This window comes from Lolium perenne, chromosome 4, assembly GCF_019359855.2.
Source record: "Lolium perenne isolate Kyuss_39 chromosome 4, Kyuss_2.0, whole genome shotgun sequence".
NCBI lineage: Eukaryota > Viridiplantae > Streptophyta > Magnoliopsida > Poales > Poaceae > Lolium > Lolium perenne.
The window spans coordinates 395246806-395266914 of NC_067247.2; the positions used below are offsets into that span (position 1 = coordinate 395246806).

The 20109-nt window shown below is 47.7% G+C and overlaps 2 protein-coding genes across 2 annotated transcripts; both read left to right on the top strand.

Annotated features, from left to right (window-relative positions):
* Positions 1–4809: 4809 nt before the first annotated feature.
* On the top strand, positions 4810–12873 carry LOC127349338 (uncharacterized). Its single transcript, XM_051375071.2, has 5 exons — positions 4810–4892; positions 11048–11776; positions 11859–12032; positions 12135–12245; positions 12363–12873. Exons 1-5 carry the CDS (start codon positions 4810–4812, stop codon positions 12694–12696), a joined length of 1431 nt encoding a protein of 476 aa, XP_051231031.2. The 3' UTR covers positions 12697–12873.
* A 445-nt stretch (positions 12874–13318) lies between these two features.
* Positions 13319–15676, top strand: LOC127297655 (uncharacterized). Its single transcript, XM_051327970.1, has 4 exons — positions 13319–13546; positions 13871–14097; positions 14735–14992; positions 15138–15676. Exons 1-4 carry the CDS (start codon positions 13366–13368, stop codon positions 15447–15449), a joined length of 978 nt encoding a protein of 325 aa, XP_051183930.1. The 5' UTR covers positions 13319–13365; the 3' UTR covers positions 15450–15676.
* Positions 15677–20109: the final 4433 nt, after the last annotated feature.

Below are 20109 nucleotides of genomic sequence, written 5' to 3' on the forward strand. Positions count from 1 at the left end.
AGCATGGCCGGCCAACCCTAAGGGGGTGGAGTCCCAGGTGGACTTCCACCATAGGTGGCCGGCCACCCCCTTTCCAAGGGAAGGTGGGAATCCCACCTTGAGTGGGAGTCCCTCCTTGGGTAGGTTTCCCACCATATGGAAGTTTTTGGGTTGGGGTCTTATTCGAAGACTTGTAGTCCAACACTTGGGGGTTCCACCTATATAATGAGGAGCAAGGGGAGGGGGCCGGACACACCAAAGTCTTGGCCGCCCCCTATAGTGGCCGGCGCCCCCCCTCTCCCCAAACCCTAGCCGCCCTCCTCCACCACCTCTCCCGCATACGCTTAGCGAAGCTCCGTCGGAGAACTCCACCACCACTGCCACCACGCCGTCGTGCTGCCGGGATTCCAAGGAGGATCTACTACTTCCGCTGCCTGCTGGAACGGGGAGAAGGACGTCTTCATCAACACCGAACGTGTGACCGAGTACGGAGGTGCTGCCCGATTGTGGCGCCGTCAAGATCTTCTACGCGCTTTTGAAAGCGGCAAGTGATAATCTTCTGCAACAACGAATCTCGTAGGCTTTGGAAATCTTCAAGGGTTAGTCTCGTTATCCCCTCGTTGCTACCGTCTACTAGATTGCATCTTGGCTTGGATTTCGTTCTCGCGGTAGGAATTTTTTTGTTTTCTATGCTACGAATCCCTACAATCTTCCTGTCACGCGGATGAACAAATCCTGATCTTGATACATACGCCTCAACATACCCATTCAGAATACCTGAGAGACACCTTTATGATCATCCTGCTACGGTGTGACGGCTGATGCAGTCAAGATAGCCTCCAGTGATAGTGATTAGATATGATCTCACGGCCTAAGGAGTTACTTACTAAGTTTCCATGATTGACGCAACGATGAACTTTGTAACTTGACTATGTTACAATACTTATATTGGGTATGTCCAGCATATAATTCAATCAATGATATGATCCTATTGTCAATTGACATAAATGTCCATGATCGGGAAACCTCAATTGTCGGTTGACCAATGATCTAGTTTGCACACAGGCCCACTAGGGGCTCTGGTTTGTTTACATACCACACGATGTTTCCGATTAATAAAGTTATAATATGGCATAAAAATTGTTATGAACTAATGAGATATGATAATAAAACACTCATTATTATTTGCTTCTACGGCATATCTCCAACAGTCTACCACTTGCACTAGAGTACAAATAATCTAGTTGCATTTGTTACTAATCATGCTTTTTGTTAACGGTCTGGACCATTCAGATCTGTATGTTCTTTGCAAATTGTTAATGTCACCTTATTCGTCATTATTCCATCATCACATGATAATGTTGTAGTATATGTTTGGCAGTAGAGTGAGACTTTGTTTTTATATGTTTAAAATGATATTTGTTCGCTCAACTGGACTTTCACATAGTCATGTACACTAGAAAACACACTCAGCTGAAACTCAAACTTTCTCAGCCAAACTATCAAAAATAGATTTAATCAACATCGCATTGTGTGCAACTTCGATGTTGATAAGGGTTGAACCCTAGGGGAGTCCCGATCTTCACGGATTTGGCGGACGGGGTGAGGAACACGAAGAACACGGGTGGAAAGCGGAGGGGATCGAAGATTGTTCTTCGTCGGCCCGATACACCAACCCAATAGAATTGCAAGGCAAAGACCCACAAGGAGTAGAATTCCTCACAAAAGATTGGCAAGCAATTGGTAGATTTCCAAAGAGGAAAAGAGTGTAAATAGATAGAATTGCAGGAAGCAAAAGATCCACAAACACTAGAATTCCTAGAATGGAAGAGACCAATTCCTCAGAAGATTCGTGATACACTCCATAGATTCAGATCTGGAGGGGTTTCCCATAGGAAGGAGCAAAGCTCATATCTAATCTCAAAACAAGTGTAACCCTAGATCTAAGCCAACAAGGCTATTTATAGTAGAAGGGCCGAAGGGGTAAGTCAAAGCTAAACACATGCAGTTTCATGCTGAAACGCGTATAGGCGGAAGTTCCGGCCTCTGGGGGAGGAAGTTCCGGTTGGGGCGGAAGTTCCAATGCGGTATCAAATGTATACGTGAAAAGGAGCGAATTGACCTCTTGGTGTATGGCTTTGGCCCGAGCTCGTGTCATTGAGCCACGAGGAGGGCATGTCGGTCTTGAGGAGGAGGTGTCCAAAAGCCACCCCATATCAGATATCTTGCCATTCTTCTTTCAACTTAAGGCTTTATTGGTATGGGATCTCCAATCTTCTAGGTTAGTGCCACAATTTGCACTAGCGTAACATTTATGGTTAAGTTTACTATCCTTTACAGATGAGAAATCTATTCTCAGTTCTCAGTAGACACTGAAAAATATAGTTAACTCGTGTTCAGTGACATTCTCAGGAATCACTTTGGAATATGTTCTTCTGTCTAAGAACTTGGGTCATATTATGTCGTGTACACAACACAACTTATTGGTAGAACCATATGACTGAGGCATAGGGGGCACGTAGCACATCCCTTTTCGTTAATTTAACCATTGTCGTAGCACCGAGATTTACTCAATGGTCCACCTAGTTTGATCATCCATTGTAAACACATAAGCTAGATAATCGCTAAGTTTAGTTCCACACAAGAACTCCATCTTTATTTCTTCTTCTTGATCATATCATATTTATCTCTTCAAATCAATGATCTTGATGGAAAAGCTCAAGTTATTAAATCTTTACCTTCGTGGCATCCTCACTTGAATCAAACAAATGGACTACAAGCATTACCTACGGAATATCCCTTCATATAAACCTAATGAAAGGATTACTGAATAGGGATTGTCATTATTTACCAAAATCACGCATAGGGCCAATGTACCCTTACAACGGTCCACCATGAGGTTGTAGGGTGCGGAGCACCAAAGCCGAAGCCATCGGTGAGAGACGGCCTGCATACGAACACCTTCCTTGGTGGCGAGAAGAGAGATGACAATACCGAGGAGGTGGTTTGGGAGGCTGCTGATGAACCGACGTCCTCACTCCCTGGTGGATCTTGTTTTTTAAACTAGATGGAACATACGCTTCTTGGAAGCTTTGCATTGCCGCCACCACATCGATCACTTTCGCGGCTCCCGCCTCCCCTCTCATCATCGCCTTTGTAGCATATAACACCGCGAAGTCGATGTCGCCCAACCACCTCCTTGGCAGTCGCTGCATCCTTCACAAAGGTCGTTGTCGCGACAAGCTCATGCAACCTACTTGGCAGCTGCCACAACCACCATGCCAGTCAGCAACGCCACCTCCATTGCTAGTGAGAGTGACGTGCCGGTGTGCGGTTAGGGAATTCAGGTGCGGAGGAAATCAGCGGTGGGGGGTATCTAGATCACGCCTTTACTACCCGCTCACACTACTAGGAAACATGCTATTGTCGGGGCACCTATTTGGCTTATCGCCGAAGCACCAGACCCCGTTTGTTAGAACATGCTGGTGGTAACGTCCTATCGCCAACGCACCATCTGGTGCACTGGCAGTAACTTGATTTATCGCCGGCGCACCAGCCTAGTGCGCTGGCGGTATATTTGCTAGGATTCAAAAAAAAGGATGATCTAGATCGAGATCTAAGTCGACTTTAGTGGGAGATGCATGGCGTGGTCATTTGCATGGTCGTGGGCGTCTTCGTTGAAGGCTAGAGAGTAGGTAGTCGCCAGAGTGAGAGGAGGTGGTCGCGGAGAAGCTCGTCGGAGAGGGCTCGCTGGAGTGAGAGGAGGTGGTCGTGGAGAAGATCACCGGAGGGTGGTCACCGGAGTGAGAGGAGCTTCTTCGCCGACAAGTATCTTGAGGAGGTGCGCACGGGATGGATGGATACAAAGGAGTAGGGAGGAGCAAGAGAGGATGAGGAGGAGGAGGAGGAGGAGGAGAGAAGGATGAGGAGGAGGAGGAGGAGAAGAAGAGAAGGAGAAGGATAAGTGAAAAGAAGTGGGGAGAAGAGAGAGAAGGCGAGTCGCCGTTGGACTATTTACCCTAGCTAGGTTACCACCGGCGCACTATTTTATTTTTATTTTTTGCAACTTTCTCTAAAACCTGAAAAAAAACTCTTTTTTCCTTTTTGAAATTGAGGAATCTAAAAATTGTCTAAATGGAAGAAGGATGTTGAAATCAGATGTGGCATTTTTCTATAATTTGTTTTCCCGTTGGAGGTCGTATCCAACCAGAAATCCCATTTTACTGAAACATGGAAGCCATTTTGCAAAAAAAAAAAATTTCGAAATTCATGTTTGTTAATTTTTCTTAAAACTAGATCACATAACACATGAGCTCCACTTACCTCCTGGGCACCACCATGTTGGTGCGCCTGTTGTAAGGGGCATCGGTTTTTCGATCTGGCCCGGATCTATTCAAACCTTGTCCCCGGCGCGCTACTTTTTTGCTGCCCCGGCAGTATTTGGGCATCACCGGCGTGCCCGAAACATGGTGCGCCGATAGTATTTAGCACTGGCGGGCACCTTTTTCTGGTGCACCGGTAGTATTTAGCACCGGCGGGCACCTTTTTTGGCGCGTCGGCAATAGCGTTTGCGGCTATAGGCTGTTTCCTAGTAGTGTTGGCTTCTTCCGTGAAATCGCCTACTGCCATGGAATTGCTTGCTCTTGCTAATTTTCACCACCATCGATGGCTGGATGTTCCTCTTTCCACTGCCACAATACGCTCCCGGATCTGCCTCCAATAGCTGTCGTAGGCGAGGTCGCTGCTCCTCCACTGAAGCAAAGGAGTGCCTCATGGCTGGCCCTCCAAAGCAGCACCTCCGCGAAGTGGGAGGCATCATCGCGACACTTGATGGGGAACAACGTCTCAGACAAGGGGAGTGGCGGCCGGGATGCGGTGAACTGGAATGAGGGGAGGAGTGGCCGGCACAGGAGGTAGGGCTGGAGGTGTCCAGGACTGGAGAGGAAGGGATAGGTAGTCGGTACAATATGGGGGTGGGAGCGGCCGAACTGGAGGTGGGAGGAGGGGTGGTGGCGGTGTCGTTTATGGTTGACTGCGTGAACGAGCGCACGTGGGGAAGAGAAGGAAACAAAACGAGACCATGGACAGTAGCTCCCAGGGCATGTTCTTATAGAGAAGTTGTGAGCAGCAAATCCGTGTAAGATGAGACTGGAACTCGGGTTACGGGGTAGCCTCCAACTCGAGCTAACCACCCGACCTGAAAAGGAGAAAAAATAACGACCACGAAAGCGGAAAAATAACAGCACCCAATGGCATGTGGTTTCACAAAACTTCCAAACTTGCTCTTTTGGTTTCACAAATCTTGAGAACGTGTCCCGCTGACGATCAGTGTTTAGAAGTGTTTCAGACATGTCTCACATAGGTTCGAACATGTAGGCTCACAGTCTTGACCATGGATGACCATGCCAGCTGGTCATATAGACTTAGAAGCAACGGGACAGAAAGATAAGCCATGCTATGGCGATATCATCTGTCAATCCTTAGTGATTTTTTCCCCTTTAAAGTGCTTTGATACATTTTCCCAACCAAATTGAACAGGGACCAGATTACCCAGTCGCACTCCCGAGAAGGCGGGATGGCGGCGCTAGGGTTCTGATCGCCCTCATGAGAGCGACACAACGGCCGTTTCGAACGCAGTATTTTAGAACTTTCAGATGACGAAGATCGCTTCTGGAGTTGAAGTCGGGCAGTGCATTTTCTGCAATTGAGAGTGACATATGAGTCGCGACTCTGTGAATAGTTGAAGTTTGCAACAAAGTCGTCCGTTGACCGATGTTCTGTAATGTGGTGCAGCTGTCAATGCTTATCAAATTCACATTTACAAGGATGGTCAAAGAATAGACGGGGAGGTCGGCGTCGTGAAAACTCGTAATCCATGACGCCCATGCTCTCATCATCAGAGTCAGACTCGATCTCCCTCCTTCTTATACCCTCCTGCCGCTCCTCTCCTTTCCACCCTCAACCTCAACTGGTGACCTCCACTGGTGGAAAAACAGGCTTCGGGTGAGCCCCATAAGTCGCGATGCTGCAGGATCCGCGACAAATGGTACCTTTAGTCGCGGTTCGGGAGGAGAACCGCGACCAAAGGCCTGGGCCCAGGGCGCTCGGTGGCCAGCCGGTGCACGTGGGGGGTCTTTAGTCGCGGTTGGCCAGGCCAACCGCGACTAAAGGTGCCCGAAGGCCTTTAGTCGCGGTTGGCCAGGCCAACCGGGACTAAAGCCCCTCCCCTATATATACCCATCCAGCAGCCAACACTTAGCCATTTGGTGCCATTCTCTTCACAAGCTCACAAGTGGGTGTTAGGTTTGCTTTTGGTTCCTCTTATGCACATAAGGTGTTTGATGAAATGCCCCAAGAGCATGAAACAAACATGATATGAAGTGTTGGAGCCACACTTGAGCTTTCTCATTTATTTTTTCCTCCTCGATCGCGGTTAGCAACTTGAACCTTTGATGTGTCGTTGATAAAATGTGCATGTGTGTGTAGTTCATTGTTTAATTTATATTGTTTGTAGCTAGTTAGTTTAACAAATGCATGATGGTTAATTATATATTTTATATTATAATAATGCAGATGAATCGACAATGGATGTACGGTAACCGACTCTCCGGCGAGTTCAGTGCGGGTTTGAAAGATTTCCTCGTAGTGGCTAATGCGAACAAGCAGGAGGGTTTTGTTATCTGTCCATGTGTTAAATGTAAGAATCAGAAGGGTTACTCTTCCTCAAGAGATGTTCACATGCACCTGCTTCGGCACGGTTTCATGCCAAGCTATAATTGTTGGACCAAGCATGGAGAAAGAGGGGTTATAATGGAAGAAGATGAAGAAGGGGATGATTTCATCGATGAAAGCTATCTTGCTCATTTCGGTGATACTTTCATGGAGGATGCTGAAGGTGAAGGGGAAGGTGAAGGGGAAGGTGAAGAAGAGGCACGTGATGATCCCGTTGATGATCTTGGTCGGACCATTGCTGATGCACGGAGACGCTGCGAAACTGAAAAAGAGAGGGAGAATTTGGATCGCATGTTAGAGGATCAGGTGAAGGCGCTGTACCGGATGCGATGATGGTCTGAAAAAGCTGGGCTGCACACTGGATTTGCTGAGATGGAAGGCACAGGCAGGTGTAGCTGACTCGGCATTTGAAAACTTGCTGAAAATGTTGAAGAATATGTTTCCAAAGAATAACGAGTTGCCCGCCACTACGTACGAAGCAAAGAAGGTTGTCTGCCCTCTAGGTTTAGAGGTTCTGAAGATACATGCATGCATCAACGACTGCATCCTCTACCGCGGTGAATACGAGAATTTGAATGAATGCCCAGTATGCACTGCATTGCGTTATAAGATCAGAGGCGATGACCCTGGTGACGATGTTGAGGGCGAGAAACCCAGGAAGAGGGTTCCCGCCAAGGTGATGTGGTATGCTCCTATAATACCACGGTTGAAACGTCTGTTCAGGAACAAAGAGCATGCCAAGTTGTTGCGATGGCACAAAGAGGACCGTAAGTCGGACGGGGAGTTGAGACACCCCGCAGATGGAACGCAATGGAGAAAGATCGACAGAGAGTTCAAAGATTTTGCAGCTGACGCAAGGAACATAAGATTTGGTCTAAGTACGGATGGCATGAATCCTTTGGCGAGCAGAGCTCCAGCCATAGTACCTGGCCCGTGACTCTATGCATCTACAACCTTCCTCCTTGGTTGTGCATGAAGCGGAAGTTCATTATGATGCCAGTGCTCATCCAAGGTCCGAAGCAACCCGGCAACGACATCGATGTGTACCTAAGGCCATTAGTTGATGAACTTTTACAGCTGTGGGGCAGACCTGGTGTCCGTGTGTGGGATGAGCACAAAGAAGAGGAATTTGACCTACGAGCGTTGCTTTTCGTAACCATCAACGATTGGCCTGCTCTTAGTAACCTTTCGGGACTGTCAAATAAGGGATACAATGCATGCACGCACTGCTTACATGAGACTGAAAGTGTACATTTGCCAAATTGTAAGAAGAACGTGTACCTTGGGCATCGTCGATTTCTTCCGAAAGGTCATCCAGTAAGAAAGAAAGGCAAGCATTACAACGGCAAGGCAGATCACCGGCCGAAGCCTGCGGAACACACTGGTGCTGAGGTATTTGATATGGTCAAGGGTTTGAAAGTCATCTTTGGAAAGGGTCCTGGCGGACAATCAGTTCCGAAGGGAGCTGACGGGCACGTAGCCATGTGGAAGAAGAAATCTATATTCTGGGAGCTAGAATATTGGAAAGTCCTAGAAGTCCGCTCTGCAATCGACGTGATGCACGTTACGAAGAATATTTGCGTGAACATCCTAAGCTTCTTGGGCGTGTATGGGAAGTCAAATGATACAAAGGAAGCACGGCAGGACCAGCAAAGTTTGAAAGACCCTGATGACCAGCATCCGGAACGGTTTCAAGGTCGTGCCAGCTACGCTCTGACCAAAGAAGAGAAGGTCATCTTTTTTGAACACGTACTAGATCTAGGGGGGAGACGGAGGCCCGAAGGCCGGCCGGGGGCGCGCGCCACACACACGCATTAGGACGGCGTGCCACACACACGCACTAGGGCGCCGAGGACACATAACTTAACCACCGCGCGAGGGTTATGTGTCCTCGGCACCGCCACCGCCCTTTCGCCACCGCCCTTTCACCACCGCCACCGCGCGCGTATACTGAGGGGGGAGCGAGCCCCTCGTCGCCCCCTCCGCATACGCCTCCCTCTCCGTGACGCCGTCGTCTACCGCCCCGTCTCGCGCTCTTCCGCGACACCCTCTCCCAACCCCTTCCAGCTCGCCGGCCCCCTCCTTTTTGCCACCGCCCTTTTGCCACCGCCACCACCCCTTCTTCACTTAATTAATTTGTTTTGACTACATGTTTTCAGGACTGACATATGGCGGACGATAGAGCTGACCCGATTCTGGACAACTATGATCCGGACGCTGAAGACCATATGTTCGGCATCATAAAAGGCGATATTCCATATGTGCCGACCGGAGAAGAAGAAGATGATATCTCTTCTTATCTGAACCTTGAGTGTGAAGATGAAGGGCGCCGTCAGCAAGCAGATGATGCCGAAGAAACGTCGATAAACGACGATCTTCAATTGGAAGTAGCAACCACCTCCGGCGCCGAGGTATATATATATATATACATATTGAGCGTACGGTGATACAACTAAGCGATTTGAATAAATGTGTGTGTACTAACGCGCGCGACTCTCTTTCTTATTTTAGCCCTCGGCGGATCGTCGAAAAATCGAGTACGTCGTCAAAGCGTGGCGCAACCAAGACGATGAAAGCAGGAGAAACATGCACCATCGATGTTGTCGATGAAGCAACCGGCAGGCCGCTGGAGCCCAGCAAGAACGCCACCAAGTTTGTCAGCCAATGCGGAGCCGTTGTTAGAGACAACGTCTCGATCACCCGCCAGGAGTGGAATGAGCCAAAGAAGGCACGTGTTGGTTTCACTTTTGTCGATAAGAGAGAAAAAAAAGATTGCTTCAACAAGCTTATGGAACATTTCGTTCTACCTCCGGAATACCGCAAATACGATGAGGAGGGTAACAAGATTGCGGAAAACAAGGAGAGGCGCAAGCTAGTCAAACAGTTCGCTCTTTCTAGGATGGCCAACGCATTCCGGAAATACAAGCAAAATCTAGCCCATGACTTTGTCAACCAGGGCAAGACTCCGGATTTCATAGGACAATATGAGAAACTGCAACATGATTGGCCAGAATTTGTGAAGCAAAAGAAATCGGAGCGATTCCTTGAACTATCGAGAAAAAATAAGGAAAATGCGGCCAAGAAGGAGTACAATCATAAAATGGGGCCAGGAGGGTATCGCTTTTGGCAGCCTAAGTGGGAGAAGATGGAGAACGAGCTGAGGGCGCGAGGAATCCGTCCAGGTACGGAGGGATGGGACCCAAGGGCCAAAAGCTGGTGGTACGGGCATGGGGGATCGCTGAACCCGGAGACAGGGGAGTGTGTTTATCGGGCAAAATAATTACACCCACCCAAAAGCTTATTGAGGCAATGAGGAGGCTCAAGAGGGAGGATCAGGTTCAACAGAGAGAACGACGCCACGACAAAAGCCCTCGGGAATCCTGAACACGGAGGACGTATACGAGGCATGGGGCCCATTCCGTGGAAAATAGGGTTCCCCGGAACGATGACCCGTACGGTTACAGAAGCCGTAAGAGAAAGATGGATCGGGATGCAGATGTTGTGGCGAAGTTGGTAACTGAAATGGATGTGATGAAGAAAACCGTGAGTGTACTAGTCGCCGAAAGAGATGCAGCTCGGGCGCAGCATGCTGAAGATCATCCAATGGATCTCGGAAGCCAGCAGAGAAGAAGCAGCGTGGCTTCCACGGAGGCCTCACCGGCTGGTGCACCGACGATAGAAATTACTGCACCGGAGCCTCTGGTGGTCGAAATTACTGCACCGGAGCCTCCTCGCTACCCCGTGGACGATATAAAGGAGATGAAAGCATGTCATCTGTATTATCCTATCGGGAACATGTCCATGAAGGTAGCCATCGGCAGTGCTTTACCACCTGGAGCACTCCACCACAACAACCCCATTCAAGATGGCTATGCTCGTGTGACGGTGGAGGAGATAGTCCAACGGTTTGAGGACCTGGACATTGACATTGCTACACCTGAAGGGGTGAAAAGACTTGGAGATGTCAAGCGCCGATTCATTCTATGGCGAAGAAATTTATCAAGTTTCCAGGCGAGGCGCCAACAAGTCCACCCCCGTACGGTGGTGGTGGTGGCGGTGGCGGTGACGGTGGCGGTGGCGGTGGCGGTGACGGTGGCGGTGGCGGTGACGGTGGCGGTGGTGCTTCACCTAATACACCTCATTCACGTCAGCCCACGCCGCCGCCCCCCAGTCCTCGTCCGGCGGGTGATCAGACACCGGTACCGCCCCCCAATCCACCTCCGGCGAAGAAGCAGAAGCAGTCCTGGGTTATTAACCCGGACCCTTACGTACCTAAGAAAACAAAGGTACCGGAGGTATCACTGAAGCCTCTCCCCACGAGGCCTTGGGAAAGTAGTGCCGAGGAAGTCGAGGCGGGCGCGGCTGCTGATTTAGAGAAATGGAAGGCGGGCGTCAAGAAGAAAATAGAGGGCGAGCCCAAGCCAGTATATTCTGACAAGGAAAAGCAGTGGGCTAAGTCATTTTTGAACACACCGTCCCAAGCCGCGAAGAATCTGCCTGACGACTATTTACGTGAACTTCGTAGGCAAGCACTCGCGTTCAAGAACAGGAAAGAGTTGGCGGAGAAGAAAGCCGTGAAGGACGAGGCCGAGTCAAAATTAGAAAGGGGGAAAGAAGTTGCCCAGCTCGGGGAACAAAGTAAACAATCGATCGCCCCGCTCATAGTGCAAGCCGCCGATCCGGATGCCCCCGATATCATAGCAGCTGCGGCAGCACATGGATTGACTGTAACGAGTGCCAGAGAACAAGCGGCCGAGTTAGGTATCACTCTTCGTGCACTGCTAGGCCTTGATGAGGCGCCAATGAAGGACGTAGTATTTACATATGTGAAGAATGGCCCTCTCGTCGAGCCTGCGCAGGAAGGGGATCTACCTCGACAAATGCTAGGTCTGCTAAATTGGTACAAGGGTTACATAAAACATAAAAACGCCAAAGACTATATCTATGCGGAAGTTAGATATGAGCATCACTTCAAACATTACTGGGTACAAATTCCTCTGAGTGAATTGTTCCAGCTGTTCAATCTGCGCGACCTCGACAAATCTATCATCAGTTGCTACGTTCTGTAAGTGATTTATTAATTTCTACCCCATCTCGTTCATTGCCTGCACTGTCCTAACTATCTTGTTGTGTACGCTATTATGCAGAATGAAGAAGCGGGAAATGCGAATAAGGAACATCCATGATGTTGGGTTCATTGACCCACACATCGTTAATTCACATGTGTTAGAACACCACCCCGCCGACGTGGAGGATGACCTGTGGCGGTTTATTAGAAAACAGCAACAGAAAAGTGATATTCTATTTCCTTACCATTTTGGGTGAGTGTTTCTGTCTTGAGCACATTCTCTTTTGTTTACTCCATGCATGGTATGTGGCTAATCGATGAGTTATGCATGACTGTGCATGTATCGTGTCCGCAGGTTCCACTGGATTCTTATGGTAATTAAAGTTCAGACCTCCTCAGTTCTCGTCCACGACTCTCTGAATATGGATCCGGCGCTTTGGGGCGACATGAGAAAAATGATGCAAAAGTAATTATTTTCATTCATTTGCGCTCTATATCGATCGGCCTATTTCGTTCATCATTTCCTAATATCAAGTAACTAATTAATAACTCTCTTGTTTATTTAATTTTCTTTGCCTCGTAGGGTTTGGAGACGGTTCGTAGATACCAAGGTCGGTGAATTCAAAAAAGAGCTACATTTTAAAATGGCAGTGCGGACGACTGGGGATACTCAGCCACCGGGGACCAACCTATGTGGATACTATGTTTGTGAGAGGATCCGGAGATACTGCAATGAGCGGGACCAGACGTGTGAGAACAACATCCTGAGGAATAACCTCCGGAAGACGCTTAGTCCAGAAGCTCGCTTCCGACCACTTCAAGAGGAACTAGCTGGATGGTTGGCGAGGGAAGTCATCGATCCTAAAGGAGAACACTATTACGATGACGTAGAACTTTATATGCACCAGAATTTGTAACTAACTTGTTCAAAATTGTATATGGTCATCCGATATTGAATATATATTGTATATGGTCATCCGATATTGAATATATATTGTATATTCCTCTTGAATTCTTTTTGGTTCTAATTTCAAATTTGTTTGAAATTGTACATTCATATGCATGTATGTATACAGTACCGTAGAATATGTGAAACTCCTTCAAAATTAAAACCCAAAAGAAATAAAATAATACAAATTAAAAAGAAACCAGATTTAGGGGGAGGGGGGCTAAAACCCTAAACCCTGCGGAGGCCTTTAGTCGCGGTTGGCCTAAATATGTGAAACTCCTTCAGAATTAAAACCCAAAAGAAATAAAATAATACAAATTAAAAAGAAACCAGATTTAGGGGGAGGGGGGCTAAAACCCTAAACCCTGCGGAGGCCTTTAGTCGCGGCTGGCCAGAAGAACCGCGACTAAAGGTCCTCCGCCCTGGCGCTCGCCTGCGGCCCACGTGGACGGGCCTTTAGTCGCGGTTCGTAAGGAACCGCGACTAAAGGGGGGGGCCTTTAGTCGCGCAGCTTTGGTCGCGGTTGCGCCACCGCGACTAATGGCAGTTGCCAACCGCGACCAAAGCCCTTTTTTCCACCAGTGCTCCTCCTGCTCCCTGCCGCCTCAGCTCCTCCACCCTCGACACTCCAGCGGAGATGGTGAAGGCCATTAGGGTCCACGAGGTGGGCGGCCCCGACGCGATGCGATGGGAGGAGGTGCATGTGGGGGAGCCCAAAGACGGGGAGATCCGGGTGAAGAACACCGCCGTCGGCGTCAACTTCATCGACGTCTACTTCCGCAAGGGGGTCTACTCCGCGCCCCTCCCCTTCACACCCGGTACAGCAGAGCAACGCAGACTTAAAAAGAAATTACATTGTTCAACTGAAGTACTGAACTGATGGTGCTTCCGAGAGTAACGCCTGTAAAATTGAAGAAACACTTGCCCGGTACCTAGCTTGAGGTTTAGTAAATGCTAGCAAACACTACGTACAGAGTACTACTGATCATAGGTCCAAAATATTTCAGTTCAGTTTATTGCTCCAAAACTGATGCCCGTCGTATTATCAATTTATCATGCCAGACATATACTACAGACAATTGGAGTGTTGCTTGTACTGATGTTTCAGTTCTACGGTCTAAGCTTCATGATCTGTGATCCAGGTATGGAAGCTGTTGGCGTGGTGACCGCCGTAGGGCCTGGCATCACTGGCATGAAAGTCGGGGACGTTGTCGCGTACGCCGGCATGCCTATGGGTTCCTACGCTGAAGAACAGATCATACCGGCCAGTGTCGCCGTCCCTGTCCCGTCTTCAATCAATCGTAACACTGTGGCTGCTATCTTGCTCAAGGGGATGACTGTCCATGTTTTGATCCGCCGTGTATTTAAGGTATAATCCAGCCTTCTTGTTTCCTCGCGTTTCTCACCACCCGTTTGTAAGTTGCTTCATTCAAATAACCACTCCGTTCGGTCTCAGCATATATCTCATGGGTAGCATGCTATATACGCATGCATCTATTTGTTATTATATGCAATCTAGTATGATAGTATTTCAATTTTCTTGCTGGTAGCTAGCATATAGCTTCAAAAATGTACTTCTATCCTTTTGGGTCTCGCATGGAGCTTAGACGTGTATGGTTAGATATTTTATTGGGGAGGCTGCAAATATTTATTTTAAATACCGCGGTGGCTAGGATTTGAACCCAAGATCGTGTACCTCCGATGCCATGTGAAATGCATGCTCTAGACAGTTCAACAAAATACTGATTTGATCATTTTTTTTCGAAATGGGGGTGTACCCCGGCTTCTGCATCGTGACGATGCACACGGCCTTTTATTAGATAAAGAGTTTGGAAAAAGTAAAAAATACTGATTTGATGGAAGACACTAATCAATTACATTCAACAATGCCATGTTATTTCTTTGTGTATATTAAATATATGCTCAGGGCTTAACATTACTTCAAGATTTACCTCATTGCCATGGCAGGGAACTTGACTACATATTCGTTAATGATTACCATGCAGGTTGGGCCTGGACACACTATTCTGCTCCATGCCGCTGCTGGTGGAGTTGGTTCGCTCCTTTGTCAGTGGGCGAACGCACTTGGGGCCACGGTCATCGGAACCGTCTCTAACGAAGAGAAAGCTGTGCATGCGGCTCAAGATGGATGTCACCATGTGATCATTTCCATCAAGGAAGATGTCGTGGCGAGAGTCAAGGAGATCACAGACGGAAAAGGTGTAGATGTGGTCTATGATTCTGTTGGAAAGGATACATACAAGGTAAGGCTGGTGTGGTAGGTCCTTGAATGTTCAATTCAATTGCAAACTTGTAGTACATGTTCTCAATGATACTTTGCAAAGAAGTGCTAATTGCATAACATTTTTAATAGTGAGTGACACCCAATATATCTGTTTCTGTATGTAGGTTTCTTTGGAATCCTTGGCTGTCCATGGTTACCTGGTGTCGTTCGGGGAGTCCTCAGGTTCACCCGATCCAATTTTGATCAGCGACCTGTCTCCCAAGTCGCTGTTCCTGACAACGGCCAGCATGTTGACCTACACGGGCACCCGCGATGAGCTGCTCCAGTCGGCAGGTGAGGTGTTTGCCAACCTGGCCAGCGGGGTGCTGCGCATCCGCGTGAACCACACGTACCCATTGTCCGAGGCGGCCCGCGCCCATGCCGACCTCGAGGCCAGGAAGACCTCAGGGTCTATACTGCTCATCCCGGACAACTAAACAAATATCCTTTTTTTTTAGTTTCCGTGTTATGGCGTATGAATAAACAGGGGATGATCTGTGTGTGTGCAAGCCTCTGTCCGTGTGATCTGTTTATATGTTGAATTCAGTAAGGACGAGCGTGTGGTAGTAGTAGTACAGTTGTGGTCCTCCTGTCCACGTCAGTGTGGAGTAAGTACCTTTGTGGATGATCATCTATCTATATGTCATGTGGTTTGTTATTGGTTGGTTGCGAGGTGAGAGGCTGCCTCATGTGATATATTGTACTTGTCGAAAAGCTCTTTTTAACAGCAACTGCACATACCGGAGTGATGTCAGCAGTGGCATCAACCATGTGCTGACCAACTCTCTCACAAAATTATGAAACAAATCGGAAACATAATTGAAACACGAATATTATTGTGAAACAAACCAAAGTGATGTCAACAGTGACGACATCAGTTTCACTTTTTATCAGAATGTTTGACAGCATTTTTCATGTATCACTTTAGTTTCATAAAAGTTTCACTTATGTTTCAATTATTAATTTTATATTACACAGATTCCAAAAGGCTCACCAATCTCAAAGCAGGGAGTTAACGATAGATGTGGCACCGGAAGGTACCGTTGCCGGTAAATCGTTGTGTCGTTGTACTTGTCTCTTTCTTTGTTGGGTAGAGAAGAATAGGAAACTAAATACATCTTTCAAAAAAATTATGTTGTGATGATCATCAAAATTTTGTCATCTTTGAGTTGTTTACAACAAGTATACTTCACAAATTTTAACAATAAGTAACCAGTATAAATCAAGAAAAACGAAGAAGAAACTCAGAAAGAAAAATATGTCTTGAGGATCTGCATCGGTTGCCCTATGCATGGGAGACATGTTTCTAGGTGTTGTCCCCTTATAGGGAGAGCACACACATGCATGTAAGAAATACTTCAGCTCATGCTGACATCATCAGATTAATCGATAAACCAGAAAATTTACATTGATTACATCCACGAGTATAGTACGATCCCTGCGAGGTCTTTGTCATCGACATACGGATTCATAGGACATAGACTCTTTGTCCTTGGCACCAGTGGAGAATCGAGAAAAAGTTGGCAACGGGTTCATGCATACCAAAGGGTTCAGCGCTTACATGCCCCTGGGTCATACAATTGTGGAGTTTTCCTTGTGATGACCATGGACATAGGATTGGTTTGGATGTTGGCATGGCCAGTTGCATATTTGAGCTTGGTTTGCAGGGAATGGCTCGCGTTGATCAATGATGATTACTTTATTTGGTCGCACATCATCCATGCAAATTTGAATAAAGGATCTTAGTTCACGATGATCATGGATGCCACCTTTGGAGGGTATATGTATTTGGAGGACATCATTGACAAAGGTGGCGGTTTAACGGTTGCCAGTGGTATCTTTCGCTTGCATGTTGTCAACCATGTCACGGCCTCAACATAGGGAGCAATGGTCATTATATACTTGTGTGCACTCCTGTCACGGGCAGTGTGAGAACGTAGAGTTTGATCCTCTAAAGAATGACGAGAAATCCAGGTTGGTTATAACAAAGAGAATAACAAGCACGGGATTGGATTCACTGGGGTGTTCTCTTTCTCCTCTCTAGCATCACCTCCTGAAAACCTAATGCCGCCTCCACCTCCTCCTTGTCCTTAGATCGCCTCTCCTATGGTCGCTACACAAATTTTATAGCTTTTTCAATTTCAGGCGCGATGCGGAAGTAAAGGTGGCAAGTTTAGTGATGAGGGTGATCCTACTATGAGCCTATGCGATGCAACAAGTAAAGGAACCAACAAGATAGTAAGAGAGAGGGGTCGGGACAACCGGGGTAGCGGAGACGAGACGCGATTTGTTTCCCGCAGTTCCTCCCACAAGAGGGAGTACGTCTGCGTTGAGGAGGTGTGAAATACGAAGGCTCAACGGCCACAAATGCCTCACCTTGTTCCTCGAGAAAGCCCCACGAAGGAGCTTTCCCTTCTCCACTAATTAAGTAGCCGGTCGAGGCGGCGGTTCCTTCGCAAGGTGGGGCGAGCTCCACAACACCAGAGGCTCCCAACACCCTATGGGGATAGCACAACTCCAAGCTAGCCTCCATAGGAGCTCTTCTTCCAAGATCCCACCATAGGAACCCTAACTCCAAGATCCACTAAGGACTAGATGGTATTGGTGAAAACTCTCTTGGTAGAACTATAGATCGGGGTCTCCTCCACCAATCCTCAAAGTTTGGGAAAGATTTGTTGGATGAGGAGGGAGATCCTTAAGGTTTTGAGCTCGGAAACAATGGAGGAGAGAGCGAAGAGTTTAAACGAGCTGGAGAAGAAGGGCCCTTTTATAGGGCCCCCCGAATCCAACCGTTATGTCCAGTTTCCGCATGACCGGTACTACCGCTTTGGGAAGCAGTACTACCGTTCTGGGTTCGAGATTAGCCCACAGTTCTTCCACGTGGAACTCAAAGCGGTACTACCACTGCGGTACCGTCCAGGTACCAGTAGGGCCTCTGCGAGTCCCGGATTCCTCCCAGTACCATTGCGGTACCAAGGCGGTAGTTTCGTAGATTGTAGTTACGGTACCAAAGCGGTACCTGGTCGGAAGTACCGCTTGCGAGCGGTACTACCGGTCGAGGTACCGTCAAGGTACCATAATACATATTGTGAGCTTTTCCCTCGTGCAAAGCTTGTTGCGGTCCTGGTGACCGGTACCAATAGCGATAGTTGTACTACCGCTCTTGGTACCGGTAGTACCGGTCAAGCTGAAACTGGTTTTTCCTATTTTCCTCTCCAACCACATCACCTTGCAACACACACACAAAACCATAAAACCTATAAGCTACGCTTGAGTCTTCTGATCCTGATGCGTTCAGTGAGGGCATCGTGCACCTGCAAATCTATTCAAAGCAAACTATGCACATGGTGAAATTTATTCTAGTGTTGTTATCAAACACACAAAACACGCGGTATATATTTTGCTCTTTCAGTCTCCCCTTTTTTCGTCTTTGATGACAACACAAGAATTTGCAATATAACACAAGATATTATGATAAGATCCTAGATTTGTAATAAATAGACGGAGCTCCCCCTAGATGTGTGCATAGTTTGAATATGCATTTGAATACAAATACACAAAATCTAGAGACATAACTCCCCCTAGATTATACAAACCAAACACATATGAAACAAGGATATTTGACATGTCTATATAGCATATGCACAACATAGAAGAACCATATTTCAATACATGGAGTTTGAGTGTATGAGTCATACCTTTGCCTTGAGAAAACCCAAACTCCAACAATTATGCCTCCATAGAGATGGTATATCCACAACAGATGAATACCGAAAACCAACATAGGCTACCATAGTAAGTCTTATTACAAATCGGGAGATCCACGAATAGAGTAGCAAAGTATCAAACACGAATAAAGTTTATCGAACAACTAGGAATAAAATTGATGCCAAGGCCAAAAAGACCAAAGCGAAGCACCAAGCCCTTGGCATCCCCATGCAAATACCCATCCTAATAGAACAACTTCTCCCCCTTTGGCATCGGAACACCAAAAAGGGAGAGAAAGCATGCTAGCGTCCCAAGAATATCACTCGTCATCCCAATCCTCCTCCTCGTCCTCCTAATCCTCATCATCTCCAAAGTCCTCCTCTTCACCTTCCTCTTCATCTCCGTCTTCATCTTGAACTTGAGCTTTGCCATGAGGTGGTGGAGAGGGGTGTTCCCAATTGTGCTCGGGAATGGAGTCTTCGGAGCTCGTCCACTTGTGCTTGGATTTCCACTCCTCGGGAGGGGTGATGATGTTATCGGAGCCATCGGAAACAGGAATGCCAAAATGAGTCAGCATGGCCTTTTGGCATTGATGAATCTTCTTGTTTTGCATATGGGCATCATACATCTTGTCTTGGAGGTCTTCCTTTAAGAGAAAGGACTTCTTGAGGCGCGCGGTGAGCTTGGCGAAGAGTCCCTATCGTCCTCCTCTTCTTCCTTGTCCTTGGGAGCCTTGGGACCATACCTTGGCAGTGAGTCATTCTTGATGGCGGGGCTGCGCACACGGTGAGTGGTGATCGGTCCGCATTGAGTGAGGAGGTCTCCATGGCGAGCTTGCTCCCACTTGAGGCAAATGAGCCTCATGATGTAGGATGCATATTGGGGGAGCTTGCGGAGGAAGGCGCAATCTTGCATCTCATGCCAAATGTAGTCCATGACATCCAATTTCTTGCCGCTACACTTGTTCTCTTAAGTGCGCACAAGGAGATTGACGGGGAAGCCGTGAACTTCATCATGATTGGTGTTCTTAGGGTTGATGGTGTTGCGGTAGATTCGGTTCATGATGTTATAGGTAGGGAGGAGGTCATATGCACTGCCGCGAAGCGCACGCCCGGGGAGGTAGAGGTTGACTATCTTGTCCTTGCTCATGGGCTTGTGTTGGAGATCAATCCAGAAGAAGTTGATATCATTGTGAGTAAGTTGGTAACCAATACCCGTCGCAAACTCTTCCAGTGTGGCCTCCAAGACATACTCCTTCGTCATCCATTTGAGAGAGCGGACACCATTCTCATCCTCAAGGAACACCACCGTGGCATAGAATTGGAAAATTACCTCACTGGAGTAATCGTGAGTGAACGTCATCAAGTGGACAAGTCCAAGCTCCTCACA